Source organism: Cyprinus carpio, chromosome A19, assembly GCF_018340385.1.
Source record: "Cyprinus carpio isolate SPL01 chromosome A19, ASM1834038v1, whole genome shotgun sequence".
Lineage (NCBI taxonomy): Eukaryota > Metazoa > Chordata > Actinopteri > Cypriniformes > Cyprinidae > Cyprinus > Cyprinus carpio.
In genome coordinates, this window is record NC_056590.1 from 8,502,099 (window position 1) to 8,514,610 (window position 12,512).

Genomic DNA, 12,512 nt, shown 5'->3' on the forward strand with positions numbered 1-12,512 from the left:
AAACTCATCTGAGAGTTAATCACCTAACTCTACTGTTGCACTGGTAGAAATGAAGGAAGCAGATTTTATGGATAATACAATTTAAGACCAAAAATTACAAGCAATGTAATCGATGCAATATTCCACCTTTTTAATGTATTGCTATAATTCAAATGTACAACATCTTCCAGTCACATTAAAAGACATTTCAGTGATAGTTTAAATATTATTTTTGTAAAAGAAGTAGAAATTAATGCTGGTTACAACAACAGGCACTCCTAAAAGATGAAGAAAAGAAAAAAAAAAAAAAAAACTTACACAACTTCACTTTAACAACAACTTTCAAAAGTTGACCAAATTTTATGCAACATTTAAAGATAAAGATTTAGAATTTATTTTCTACGTGGTTCATAATTACCGGGATCACAATGTGCATTTTCTGTAAATTAACAATATTAATTAAATAGAAAGTTTTCATTAATCCCCCATCACTTTTTCCCCCAATTTATAGATGATTATTTCAACAAAAAATATTACTGAATGTAAACCCAAATTTAAACAGAGCTCTTGTATTTGTCTACTTTCGCCATAAATACGATAAAACTATGCGAATGAGTCCTGAGGTAATGAACTAAGCAATGCTTTCAGAATACCAAAAAAACTGAGGTATGGATGTGTGGAGTAGCAGGAAAACAGTGCAAAATATATACTGGAGTAAAAAAATTAAAAAGTAAAGGAAAATGGTACAAAAGTAATACTTTGCATATATTGGTCAAATTCTGAAGTCTATAATCCATTCAGAGCAACTATGCCATAACAAAACAGAAAACTAACCATAATCCATGGAAAAGAGTTGATCCAATTGGTCTGTCACAACAAGTGTTCTTTTCAATACATGACAATGCAGATACTTAAAAAAGTAATAAAACCGCTAAAAGGAGTCATCATGCATAACATAAAACAAAACGGCAAAATTCTCAAGTAGTTCATTAGAATAGTGCAGTTCCCCAGGCGAATGTTGGACTGCATCACAAAGCTCATGTGTCAAGACTGTTTGGCAGAAAGTTGCTTTTTTGCTTCATAAAAAATAAAGTTACAATAAAACAATAAAATAACAGGTGCAGGGTATTAACGTCGGCCAATTGAGTTATTGTTATGACACACTTCAAGGAAAGTCAGTGACTGCAGACGCGCACACGCAAACAAACATACCGCACAAAGTTGCAATGTCGTTTTTACAAGAGACTGCATCACACATTCGCCAGTACTAACTGAATAAATATCTGCAGCCCAAAGCGATTTTACATGCTAAGATTCTTTTATTCATAGTCATAAATAGATGGGCGTACATGGGGCCGTTTCATTGCATTTAGTCAAATGCAAAATTCAAGTCCTTCAATATTCATTCAAAATGCTTACTGTAACCCAGAACAAATGGAAAAATACCATGATGTTGTCACTCTTTCTAATATCACCAGTTCCTGTTCAGTCTTTTGTCAGAGATTCGTAAGCAATACAGTCTGTCAGAGAGTACGCATTTAGCAGATCCTTTTATCCAGAACGACTTACAGTGCATCCAGGCTATACATTATTATTATTTTTTTATCAGTATGTGTGTTCCGTCGGAATTGAACCCATGACCTTTTGTGCTGCTAACACAATGCTCTACCACTGAGCCACGGAAAAACTTTTGGATCTATGAGCTGTAATTAGCTTGAAGAGACCGTTCACCCAAAAATGAAAACTGTGTCATCATTTACTCACCATCTTGTTGATCCAAACCTGTACAAATTTCTTTCTTCAGTTGAAGACAAAATTAGATATTTGGAAGAATGTTGGTAGCAAAACATTCGCTGGTAAGTGACACGAGCAACTGTCTGGAAACCTACAGATCAAAATATCTTTTCAGTTCAACAGGTTTGGAACGACTTGGGGGTGAGCAAATGATGAGAGATTTTTCATTTTGGGGGGAACTATCCTTTTCCTGTATTCCTCCCAGCAGTCTGAATCGATGAAACATACAGAGTTATTTTAACATTTGTAATTACACAGAAGTCAGATCTGACCAGCCTTAACATAATTAAAGAGAACTAGTACAATATCTAGAGTTGAATGTTCTGGTGAACGCACTAAGCACAAGAAAGAGTTCTGCCAAGTTTTTACAGGCAGGGCACTAAACAACAAATTAACCTCTCAATCCTCACCGCCACCTATAAAATCAGCATATTGAGCGGTTAAATCTAAGCACTAAACAGATGAAGTACTTCATTATAGTCTACTAATGAAGTTAAGATCCTCAATACATCTGAAAAGAAGCTTAGGGTTCATAATGTAAAATGTAATGGCCCATATTGTTTAAAAAAAGCAATACAATCCAATAAGAGAATGTACGGTCATAAAAAAGATTTCCCTTCATTGTAATCTTTGTGTCGCAAGTTCTTGGTACCTCCCTACAGGGACATATTAGGTAGCGTAAAACAAAATAAGCCACATTTTTAAATGCACAATCAAATAATAAGCAGGCCAACTGGCCGGTCTCGTTCCATTTGTAAACTTTTTTTTTTTTTTTTTTTTTTTGTGCAGGACCTTAACTCCTTATATTGCAGAAGTCCCGAAAGATATGGTCCCATTGATGAGGTATTGATCCAATAAGTAACAGTAACACCTTATACTTTTTTCCCCCATAATGCTTATTACTGACAGAGATATTGTAAAACTTCAGGGTCGAGAGTGGGAATGTGCGAACAGGTGGGACCTATATCCTTTCGATACAGGGAGTAAATTGTAAGCGCAGAATCGTTCTGCCTCTCTGAAAATGGTAGATAACGATCCATATTCAAATTCATGCCACCGTATCTCCAAGTTCAAGATATATGCAAAAACTTCACGCAAACAGTAGAGGAAGACGCTAGTCTAGTTGAGCATACTAAGGAAGTCAGATCCTCTTTTCAAGTCACTGAAACGAGAATATGAAGAGTTGGGAGCTTCAAGTTTCTTGTCATGGCATCTTCTCCTCTTCAGATTCCTCTTGAAGATCTCCTTTGTTGTGCACGTCATGCAATTGATGACAGTTGTGCAAGTTCTGGAAGCCATCCTCCATCCATGGCGAAACGTTAAAGAAAACATCTCAAATCTGACATGTACGTCCAGACTTTAATTATATAAAAACCCAGTATGACATCTGAACATAAGAGGTATTTAATGTTGAGTAAGGACATATTAAAAACTGGTTGATTTGATCGCAGGAGATGCTTTACACTATCTCTGGTTCGTCTGATCACATTCAAAAGGTTTGCAAAAAGAAACAAGACCAGCATGCTGCAAGGGACCTCCTTTTCCACAATATTGAAAATATTTACGGAGTATTAGGATCTATTAAAACCTGTATTATGAAAGAACACCCAATGGAAAAGGAAATTATTTGATCCTTATTATGATGGTCTATACAGCCCTACATTGATATTTACACTGTGTACACAGCTTGTTGTTACTGGTATTTGTTTCTTCCAATAATCCTTAAAATTAGGGAAATTAAATGGAGGTAAAAACATCTTAAATTGTGACAGATAACTAATCCGTTTACTTCAGTGTACCTTCAAACTAGCAAAAAAGGCGACACGTTTCTTGTATTTCCTTCACAACTTGTAATGAAAAAGTTTCACTCACTTCAGGAAGCAATAATCACTGGAAAACCTCCCCTCCTATTCTCCTGAATTTTTTCCCCATCTTCGCGCTCTTATATTGTTTTGTCCGTGTGCGTCCGTAAGTGAGCCTGGAGCCTTGAAGACTGGGAGAAACTCTTTCCACATTGTGGGCATCGGCTGGGCGTCTCCTCGTGCGTTTGTCGGTGGGCTCTGAGAAGATGCACTCGGCTGAACTTCCTGCCGCACTCTTTGCAAGCATGGGATTTTCTCCTACCTTTGTGTTTCAAGGACTCAGTCCAGTCCGTCATCTCATCATCATCTTCTTCGTCTTCCTCGTCTACATCCTCTTTCTTAATTATCTGGTCACTCTTTGAGCCCTTACCGTCTTGTGGATCAGCTGGGTCTTTGGACACTTCCAGACTGGGAACGGCATCCATGGACTCATCGTCATCCTCGAGCAGCTGGGAAGGGAGCGTCAGGAGTCTTTGCAACATTGACGGGGATCTGATTTGAGAGTCGTTACCTGTATACACAAAGACAGTGACTTGAATTGCTTCAAATTATGACCGTACTCAGTGCTGGTTAGATTACTTACGAATTGTAGTATGTTACTAATAACAGACTGCATGATAAAAACTGTTGTTAGTAAAATAATCTAGGTTACTCATTTTGGGTGATGTATTCTGACTACTTTTTAGATTACTTTTTGTTTAAACTTACCATTAAACATATCATATTGATATTAAAAAAGCTAAGAGAAGGCAAATATATTCGATTTTTTTACATTAACAACATAAAATGCATTAAATATTACATTACACCAGGGTTTCCCAAACCGGGCTTGAGAACTGATATCAGAAAACTCTGTAAACATGCAAATCATGTGTTGCTAAATTATTCAGAAACATGGTTTGCAAATTTATTTGCATGACATTTCTGAATATAGTCAAATCTAAATGATATGACACAGTAGAGTTTTCTTAAAAGAGAAAAAAGAAGAATTAGGGAGCATAATTTACTGCCATTGTGTTAATATGTTATCATGTGATCAATAAAAGATAACTGTATTCTGACTATTCACATTTTTAAAATGTAATATATTCTAAGTACAAATACTTGATTTTTGTAATTTGATTACGTAAACTAGATTACATATAATCAGGTGCAACCCAGCACTGATTGCACAAGATCATCGGCACAGCTCAGCCCACCTGTGGAGCTAATGACAGGAACGCCTTCAGTCTGCGAGGTTAGAGAAACAACCTCCATATCCTCTAGTGGCAACCATGGTGGCTGCCCCACCTCAAGCTCCAGCCTCCTCTGAGTAGCCAGGCAAGACGGCATGAGCGTCTCTCGAATTAAGCTGTCCATGTTGGTCACCAGCCCGGTGCGCTCCTCTTTACTGGTGGTGACCTCTTTGATCTGCCAGAGGTCACTGCACCACTTCTGCCCGAAGACTTTGTCCAGGATGGGCACCCAGTCCTGAGCCACTGCAATGACAGTCTGCTTGTCTGGTTCTGTTGGGGAAAAAAACATTGTAGAGATGGAAATTAAAAACAGTGGCTTATTTTTCAGGTTTAATTAACTCCATTTATAGGGCTATACACTAAATTAAATTGGAAACCCAAATGACCTTTGTTTGCTGATTGCAATTCACTTGTAAATAATGTAGAATTCACTTTTGAAAGCAATAACTTGTTAGAATTAAATTAAATTGTTATAATAACTGAAAAACAAGACCATACTTCAGCACAAGAACCTGGGTCTTGTTCAATAATTACCTGCAATGCAGGTAATATCTCTCTGAAAACAATACGTTTATTGTGAGCCGAATCATTGGCACGGTCTGGGTTTTTTTTTTTTTTACATAACAGCTTAAAAATAGGATTCTGAATGAAACCCAAAGAACAGATGTAAAACAAAGTACTGGTCTGTCCGCCGTTGAACAATAAAATGAGGCGCGCCAACATGATGTGTTAATAAAAGGAGAAATTTAATTTTGGTGTAATACTATCTTTGAACATTGGGCATATTATACTGAACACTCAACATTTTACATAAGCTTTTTAACATTAGCGCCACACCAGCCATATTTTTAAGCACAAACATGCTTTCTATAAAAAAAAATTCTAAAAATGTCTTCTCAAAAGCCTGCTGCAATTGATTTCTGCCCATGGGAAGTGGGCTTTAAACAGAATTTTATTTAAAAGAAATGTCTGTCTACATTTTTCTATTGATCATAGGAGCCAAATCACAAGAACAGCTGCATATCCAGCCTGACACCCAATAAAAAAAAATAAAGGAGCATTGGAAACTTCGTTCAGAGACGTTTCAGGTGCCAGGTAGAGCGATGATGGACAGTTACAGTAAAATAAGCCAAATCACAATAGTCTGGTGAATCCTCCGAAACTGGGAACTCAGAACCAGCCTGAAAGTTGGGAAACTGCACCAAACAAATTAGATTTGTACAGTTACCTGGTTTCCATAATACTTTAGTCAAATGATTGCTAAAACAACACAGACAGTGCATGCAAATAAACAATGCTATCAGCAGCACAATTCATTTGGAGTAAATTCTTTCAACAAAAAGAAGTGATTCTTTCCAACTTTACAGTACCGACGTCTTTAAGTTTCACCTTTTTTATTTTTTTATTTAGGAAATTAATGCTTTTATTCAGCAGAGATGCATTCACTTGATTAAAGGTGACACTAAAGATTTTTTTTCATGTTACAAAAATCCATCCCATGATAGCAGGTGCGGACATTTGTAAATTTAATGTGTCTGGTTTCCTGTCTAATTTACTTCCAGCTATTTTCACCTGTAAAAACAAAATTACAAAGTGGTGTGTTTTACAAATATTATTTTAATGTTTTATCTTAATTCAGAACACACTGGTTTGTAGTGCAAACAGTTTTACCATTTCCTGTACTTTGTTATTCTTCTTGTTATTTCCCTACAGCAGCTAATGAACCGGAAGTCTCACACATTCAAAGAAAACAGCTTACTTCCGCATTGGAAAAACAAGGTGGATAGGTTTTCAAAAAAAAAAAAAAAAATTGAGCAGTACAAGTGTTTTCAGCATTGATAATAATATTTAGATATCAAATAAATAATAAACACTAAATACTGGAGCGATGATGCTGGAAAATCAGCTTTGCATCACAGGAATAAATTACATTTTAAAATATTTAAAAAAACATTTTTTTAATTATTTACTTTTAATAATATTTCACAATATTATGGTTTTTGATCAAATAAATGTAGCCTTTGTGAACATAAGGGATTCTGCAAAAGCTTCTTACAGACCGGAGACGTTTTAACGGTAATGTACATACATTTTAATTATCAACTAACAGACAACAAAACAGTTTGTACCATTTGTGGTTTCAGTTTTTTCCTTTTCGCGCTCTTTTTTGAGTGACTGGTCCTGCAGGCCTTTCGGCTCTTGCTTTTCTACTCTGGAACTGCTCGGAGAGGGAGAGTCATTTTTGTGGTCCTCCGTTTCCACAGCAACCGCATCACTGTCCTCCCCTATGTTCTTGTCCAGTAACTGCCGTTTCAATATCTGGTTTTCCCGCTCCTTCTTGGTGAACTCCGAGAGCAGGTCGTCAAAGCTGTCTTCCACGATTTTAGTCAGCTCACAAACGGCGAATTTTAGCACGTGTTCCATAACAGATTTTAACTGACCTGAAAATGAAGACAAATAATATATTTACTCAGAGAAAAATCCATCTGTAAAGGTCTTGTGACACAAACAGGTAGTTATTGCCTGTAGGTTGTCTAATAGCTCTCTGCGCCATCCACTGCAGAGAACAGCACAAAATAAGGCTGCTGGCTGACATTTATGAGAATCACACCAATTTGCTTCGCTCCCTACTTTCAGCAAGCAAAAGTTCAGATTTAAAGCCTCAATCACGCTAGATCAAGATTTGAAAAATGCCACTATGACCGCGTTCCTGTTGATGCAGAAATGGAACTGAAGGACTGTATAAAATCGAGTGGTGTATTTTAGGCCTGACCTATAATAACATTTGCATGCTACCATATTTTATTTACATACTTATGATGGTCACATTATGAAGCTTAAACAATTAAATCATTTTTTTTATAAAAATCCTGCAAAACTAATAAAATAATAAATACAATGCATTTATTGAAAATGATGAATTAACATCCTGAATGAAATCTTAAGAACAGATATAATAAAGTTTTACACCATGTTGACAAACTGAGACATACCAATGAACAAATTTATCTTTTTTTATTATTATTATTTAAATTGACATTTACATTTAGTCATTTAGCAGACGCTTTTATCCAAAGCGACTTACAAATGAGGACAATGGAAGCAATCAAAATCAACAAAAGATCAATGATATAGAAGTGCTATAACAAGTCTCAGTTAGCTTAAAGCAGTACACATAGCAAGGGCTTTTAAAATAATATAATAAATAAAAAGAAAACAGATAGAATAGAAAAAGAATAGAGCAAGTTAGTGTTAGGGCTCTTTTTTTTTTGCTTTTGTTAATTGTATGATAAATGAAAAGAAAACAGAATACAAAAAGATTAGAAAGGTAGTTAGATTTTTTTTTTTTTTTTTAGAATATAATTAGAATAGTGAGTGCTAAAGTTAGAGGGTCAAATAAAGATGGAACAGATGTGTTTTAAGATGATTCTTAAATATGGCTAAGGACTCAGCTGCTCGGATTGAGTTGAAATTTAAACCCGATGTGACAAAACTGTCAAAGTATGACTTTTAAAGTGATTCTAAGCCTTTCATTTTGAGGTTTTAAAAGGTTTAGGCATCTCCAAAAATCTGTATTTTAGGAAAGCAGAGGAACGGTTGGTAATTACCTCAGCACTTCTCATAGTGACGGGGTGTCAGTGGCTTGTATTCAAATCAGAAGGAAGTGCTGCAGGTCTGAATTTTGATTTGAACGCTTTGCTTTTAACTCATACGAAATGCACTTCCCTGCAGAAATACAGCCTTTAAAATGCACAGCATGCAGTCCTCTCCATTCCTCCCTGACTGTAAGGAGCCCATTTTGATCAGACAACTGAAAGACCACATCTAAAAGTCCCTAAATGCCTTACTGTCTAAGCAGCATACTTAAAATATAAACACTATTAACATCTTATTTCAAAAGATGTTATACTAACAGAAGTCAAAGTGGTCAAGTTTTCCTACTAAAGTTATATTACTATAAATATCTAGCAAATATGCATACATGATGCTGGAAAAGGATATTGTAAATTCTCATTAAGAAATAACGTTAAGAATTTCACAAATTCAGCCACATCAAACATATTAGGTTGAAGTCAATATAGCATATTGATCCTTGGTCATTAAACTATTAAATGCATGATGAAAACGTGCAACACTTTTTAAACAACATGAAATGCTATTCACAACCCATTTTACTTCTGTAATGTGATACACTGCATAGTGAAACAGAATAGTCAAGAAAAAGAAATATAGGACATGACTTGACTTTATCCTCCTTTCACAATATAATGGATCGTGTAAAGTGGTCTCTAAATGATGGGAGAGGCTGGAAAGCAAGAGGACTCTGTGACACTGATCACAAAGGAAAGTCATTTCAAAGGCTTTTATTTCTTTGGAATAATGTGCACTAATGAATCCTTTGCAAGCATTAAAAATGCATTTAAAAAAATCAATTTTGATATCATTCTCAGGGCTCAACAAGGAGGAGTTTTTTTTTTCATGGTGGCCCAACATTTTCACTGCACTAACCATAAAAATATGACAACAAAAAGTTATTTAAAATTCACGTTCAACTCAAGAACTATTTATAGGAAATATAAAAATACATTTCTGAAAATAAAACCATCAATTTTCTTTTTTTGCAATGTATTTTCATATTTGCCAGATTTTGATTAAATGTGAGCTTTCTTTACATTTTTTACCCACAAATATATTTTTGTTGCTTTACAAAATAATTTGCAATAGACTGAAAACTATAATGTAACTCCAACTCCATAAATTATTTTTTGAGGGAAAGTGATAGCTTGTATCTATGGTTTGTAAAACTATCAAAAATCTGCATTGCCTGCTGAAACTCTTTCCCAATGGCCCAAATTGGTCATCTTTACTGTTGAGCCCTGATGCTGACTTTAAGAATAAGAATATTTCAATGCAATTTTGAGGCATGTGTAACTGTGAGGATGTGTTGAATGGGAATATCTGATCTTGATTCATTTAATTCAACTGTCACATCTATATCTAATTAAATGGTGCATAAAAAAAAAAAAAACCTGTATGCATGTTGACCTGCCAAGTTATGGCATTAAAGCAGATCACTGGGCTCCTTTGTGATTTGGCTGCAGTTTCTGCTTATGTAGGATGAAGACTCTCATGATACTCCCCCATCAAGCCCCAACCATGGATACCCTCTGCAGGGTCTGGTGGGTGTGGCTTCCTCTAAGCATCTCCATTGGTCAAAATGTAATGCTAAGGCACCCTCCCCATGGCTACCGTCACCGCAGTACGAAAAGCAGCGCTAAGGAGCAGCTCAACGACAGAAGCGTCATCTCATCACCCAAACCAGCCATTGGCAGCAGTCATAACAAGTCAGCCAAACTCTAGTCCAAACATTAAAAGGTCTATGAATACATGCCCACACAGGCCTGAAGACTTGCTAAGATTTATTTCAAAGACCAGACATCAAAAACGTCCTCCAATCATACAGTTCCAGTCAACAAAGACAAAACACTCAGTCTAAAACAATGAGTTGTTTCTCTACAGTCTCCCACGACAAATTATGCAGACTTGCACACTTCCTCCAAGAGTAAATGATTGGATAAAAAAAACAGTGTTCTGTGGACCAGTTAATCTTAATTATTACATGAACTGAAGAAAATATGCCAGACTTAGAAATCAAACAAGACTAAAATTCAGCATATTCTAGTAGTTGTGTTTTGCATGGCAGATGGTCTCTAATTAGTCTAAGAAGGTCATTTCTTGGTGCTAGCTGGTTTTAGGAACTAGTCAACCAGCTAATGGTCAACTTAGACCACATAGAAACCACATAGCATGTTTCAAAACACAGTTAAATCTAAAGCCGGATTTTCTATCAGGGCATGGTTTGGGTTTAACTATAGGGTCACTCATGCCACGTTTCTGAAATACAAACGTTTTTACCCACAATTGGGGAATTGAAATAAGTGGGTGCAAAAGCAGTCTACGTTTATTATGACTTCCTTCCGTTCAAATTGGTTTACCCTTGTTTTTATAAACCTCGCCACTGCGCACCAAGCCATCGAGTCAGATTTGCAGTGTAAACACGAGCGTTTTAATAATACAGATCACTGAACATGATCCCCAACACGTTTTGTTCATTTCCATTCAATAAAAACACCGTTTGCACACAAATAGCCTTACCAACTGCTCGCGCTTTCTGTTCACGCCTGAGCGTCTCGCACTGAACGCCACATCCAGGGCTCTGACCGGGGGTGTGCTGCTTTGTTTCATCGTTCGTGTCTGTTTTTCCTTTAGACGCAATGCTTTTCCCGTTCCCTCCCCGAGACTGGAGGGTAGCCCTCAAACGCTGATTTTCCTGCTCTTTGGTGGCCGTTTCCAATAGCATTGAATTCAAAGTCGTCCCAACAGTCTTGGTGATTTCCTGAACGGCGAGCTGCACTACCTGCTCCAGCGCGGACTCCAGCTGACCTTGGAAAAACGAAATGTACAGGGCACCGTTCATATTTGCGACCGCTCTGTTGGAAGACCTCTTTCATTCTTCCTCTTCCCACCTCCCAAAATAGTGTTAAATATACATTAGTCCTCCAGAACAACTGCCTCGAAATGAACAGTTACCCCTTTCTCGCGAAACACGTCGTGGATGTTTACACCCCTCGGTATGCTGTACCGTACTCCACTTCGTGAAGGCGCATTAGGAGTCCAAGTAGCCCCCAAGCACATTGAAGTATCTTCCCCAAACGACCACTACGCCATTTTGCCCCAATTATGAAAACGTCTTGCGCACATAACCCAGAAACAAGCAGTAGGAAACAATTCTGATTAAAACGCCGCTTTAACGTTCAGTATAAGTAATTTAACCGATCCGTTTGCGGTTTTTGTTATCCGACGTTTTGTAGGCAAGTTGCGCGCATAAATGACCCGATTCATTGAAAGTATTTAGCAGATTATAGCCACTCAGTTATTGCCTGTTATATCCAGTTACGCACTACTTTTGTCGAGCGTATTATTTAGATTTTATTGCACATTAACTCCCACTTAAAACAAAACGTTTATCATGCGCTCCTCTATTAGAGTTACGGTAAAGCGGCCGCTGCATTATCTAAGAGGAAGGCGGGGCGAGATTCATAGATTACAGATGTAAAGATGAGATTCTGTAATTGCAGGTGCATTTGGTGTCCAAAGCCATTTTTTCTGCTTTTTTCAACTGGTTATATTTTTAATCATTTTAATAATTTGTTACTCACTTAAGATGTTACCGGCCATAGCAATATAATCATTTCTGTAAAAAAGTGTCTGATATAGCTGAAAATCATGATTCCCCTTCAGGAACTCGAGCTGCGTCGAGAAACGCTTTGGGAGTGCCCCTGCGTGACCGCGTTCTGAAATAGGTGTAAAACAGCCCAATGGAGCAGCAAGACGTCAGGAGCGGGGTGAAGTGAGCAACCAGGAAGTATAAAAGCACATTCGGCAGAAGCACAAGTTAGTTTCTGCTCTTCAGTAGGGCTCTGTGTATGTGTCAGTCCTATTTACTGTTGTCTGTCAGTCTCAAGCATTTATCAATATGTCTAAAGCAAAGTGTAAATCATTGGCGAGCGAACGACATTACAAAAGTTGTGTTCATCCCTGCCCACAAAATCTGGCAGCTGGGGATACACACGATCTCTGT

At 37.0% G+C, this 12,512-nt stretch overlaps 1 protein-coding gene across 2 annotated transcripts; it reads right to left on the reverse strand.

Moving 5' to 3' along the window:
• Positions 1-108: 108 nt before the first annotated feature.
• Positions 109-11,809, reverse strand: LOC109111985 (zinc finger protein 24-like). Of its 2 annotated transcripts, XM_042776236.1 has the most exons (5): positions 11,462-11,808; positions 11,027-11,314; positions 7,000-7,311; positions 4,835-5,140; positions 109-4,146 (listed from the first exon to the last, which is right to left on the reverse strand). In XM_042776236.1, exons 2-5 carry the CDS (start codon positions 11,229-11,231, stop codon positions 3,716-3,718), a joined length of 1,254 nt encoding a protein of 417 aa, XP_042632170.1. In that variant the 5' UTR covers positions 11,232-11,314; positions 11,462-11,808; the 3' UTR covers positions 109-3,715. The 2 variants fall into 2 exon arrangements, with proteins under 2 accessions (XP_042632170.1, XP_042632169.1); XM_042776235.1 differs by having other exon boundaries at positions 11,027-11,809.
• Positions 11,810-12,512: the final 703 nt, after the last annotated feature.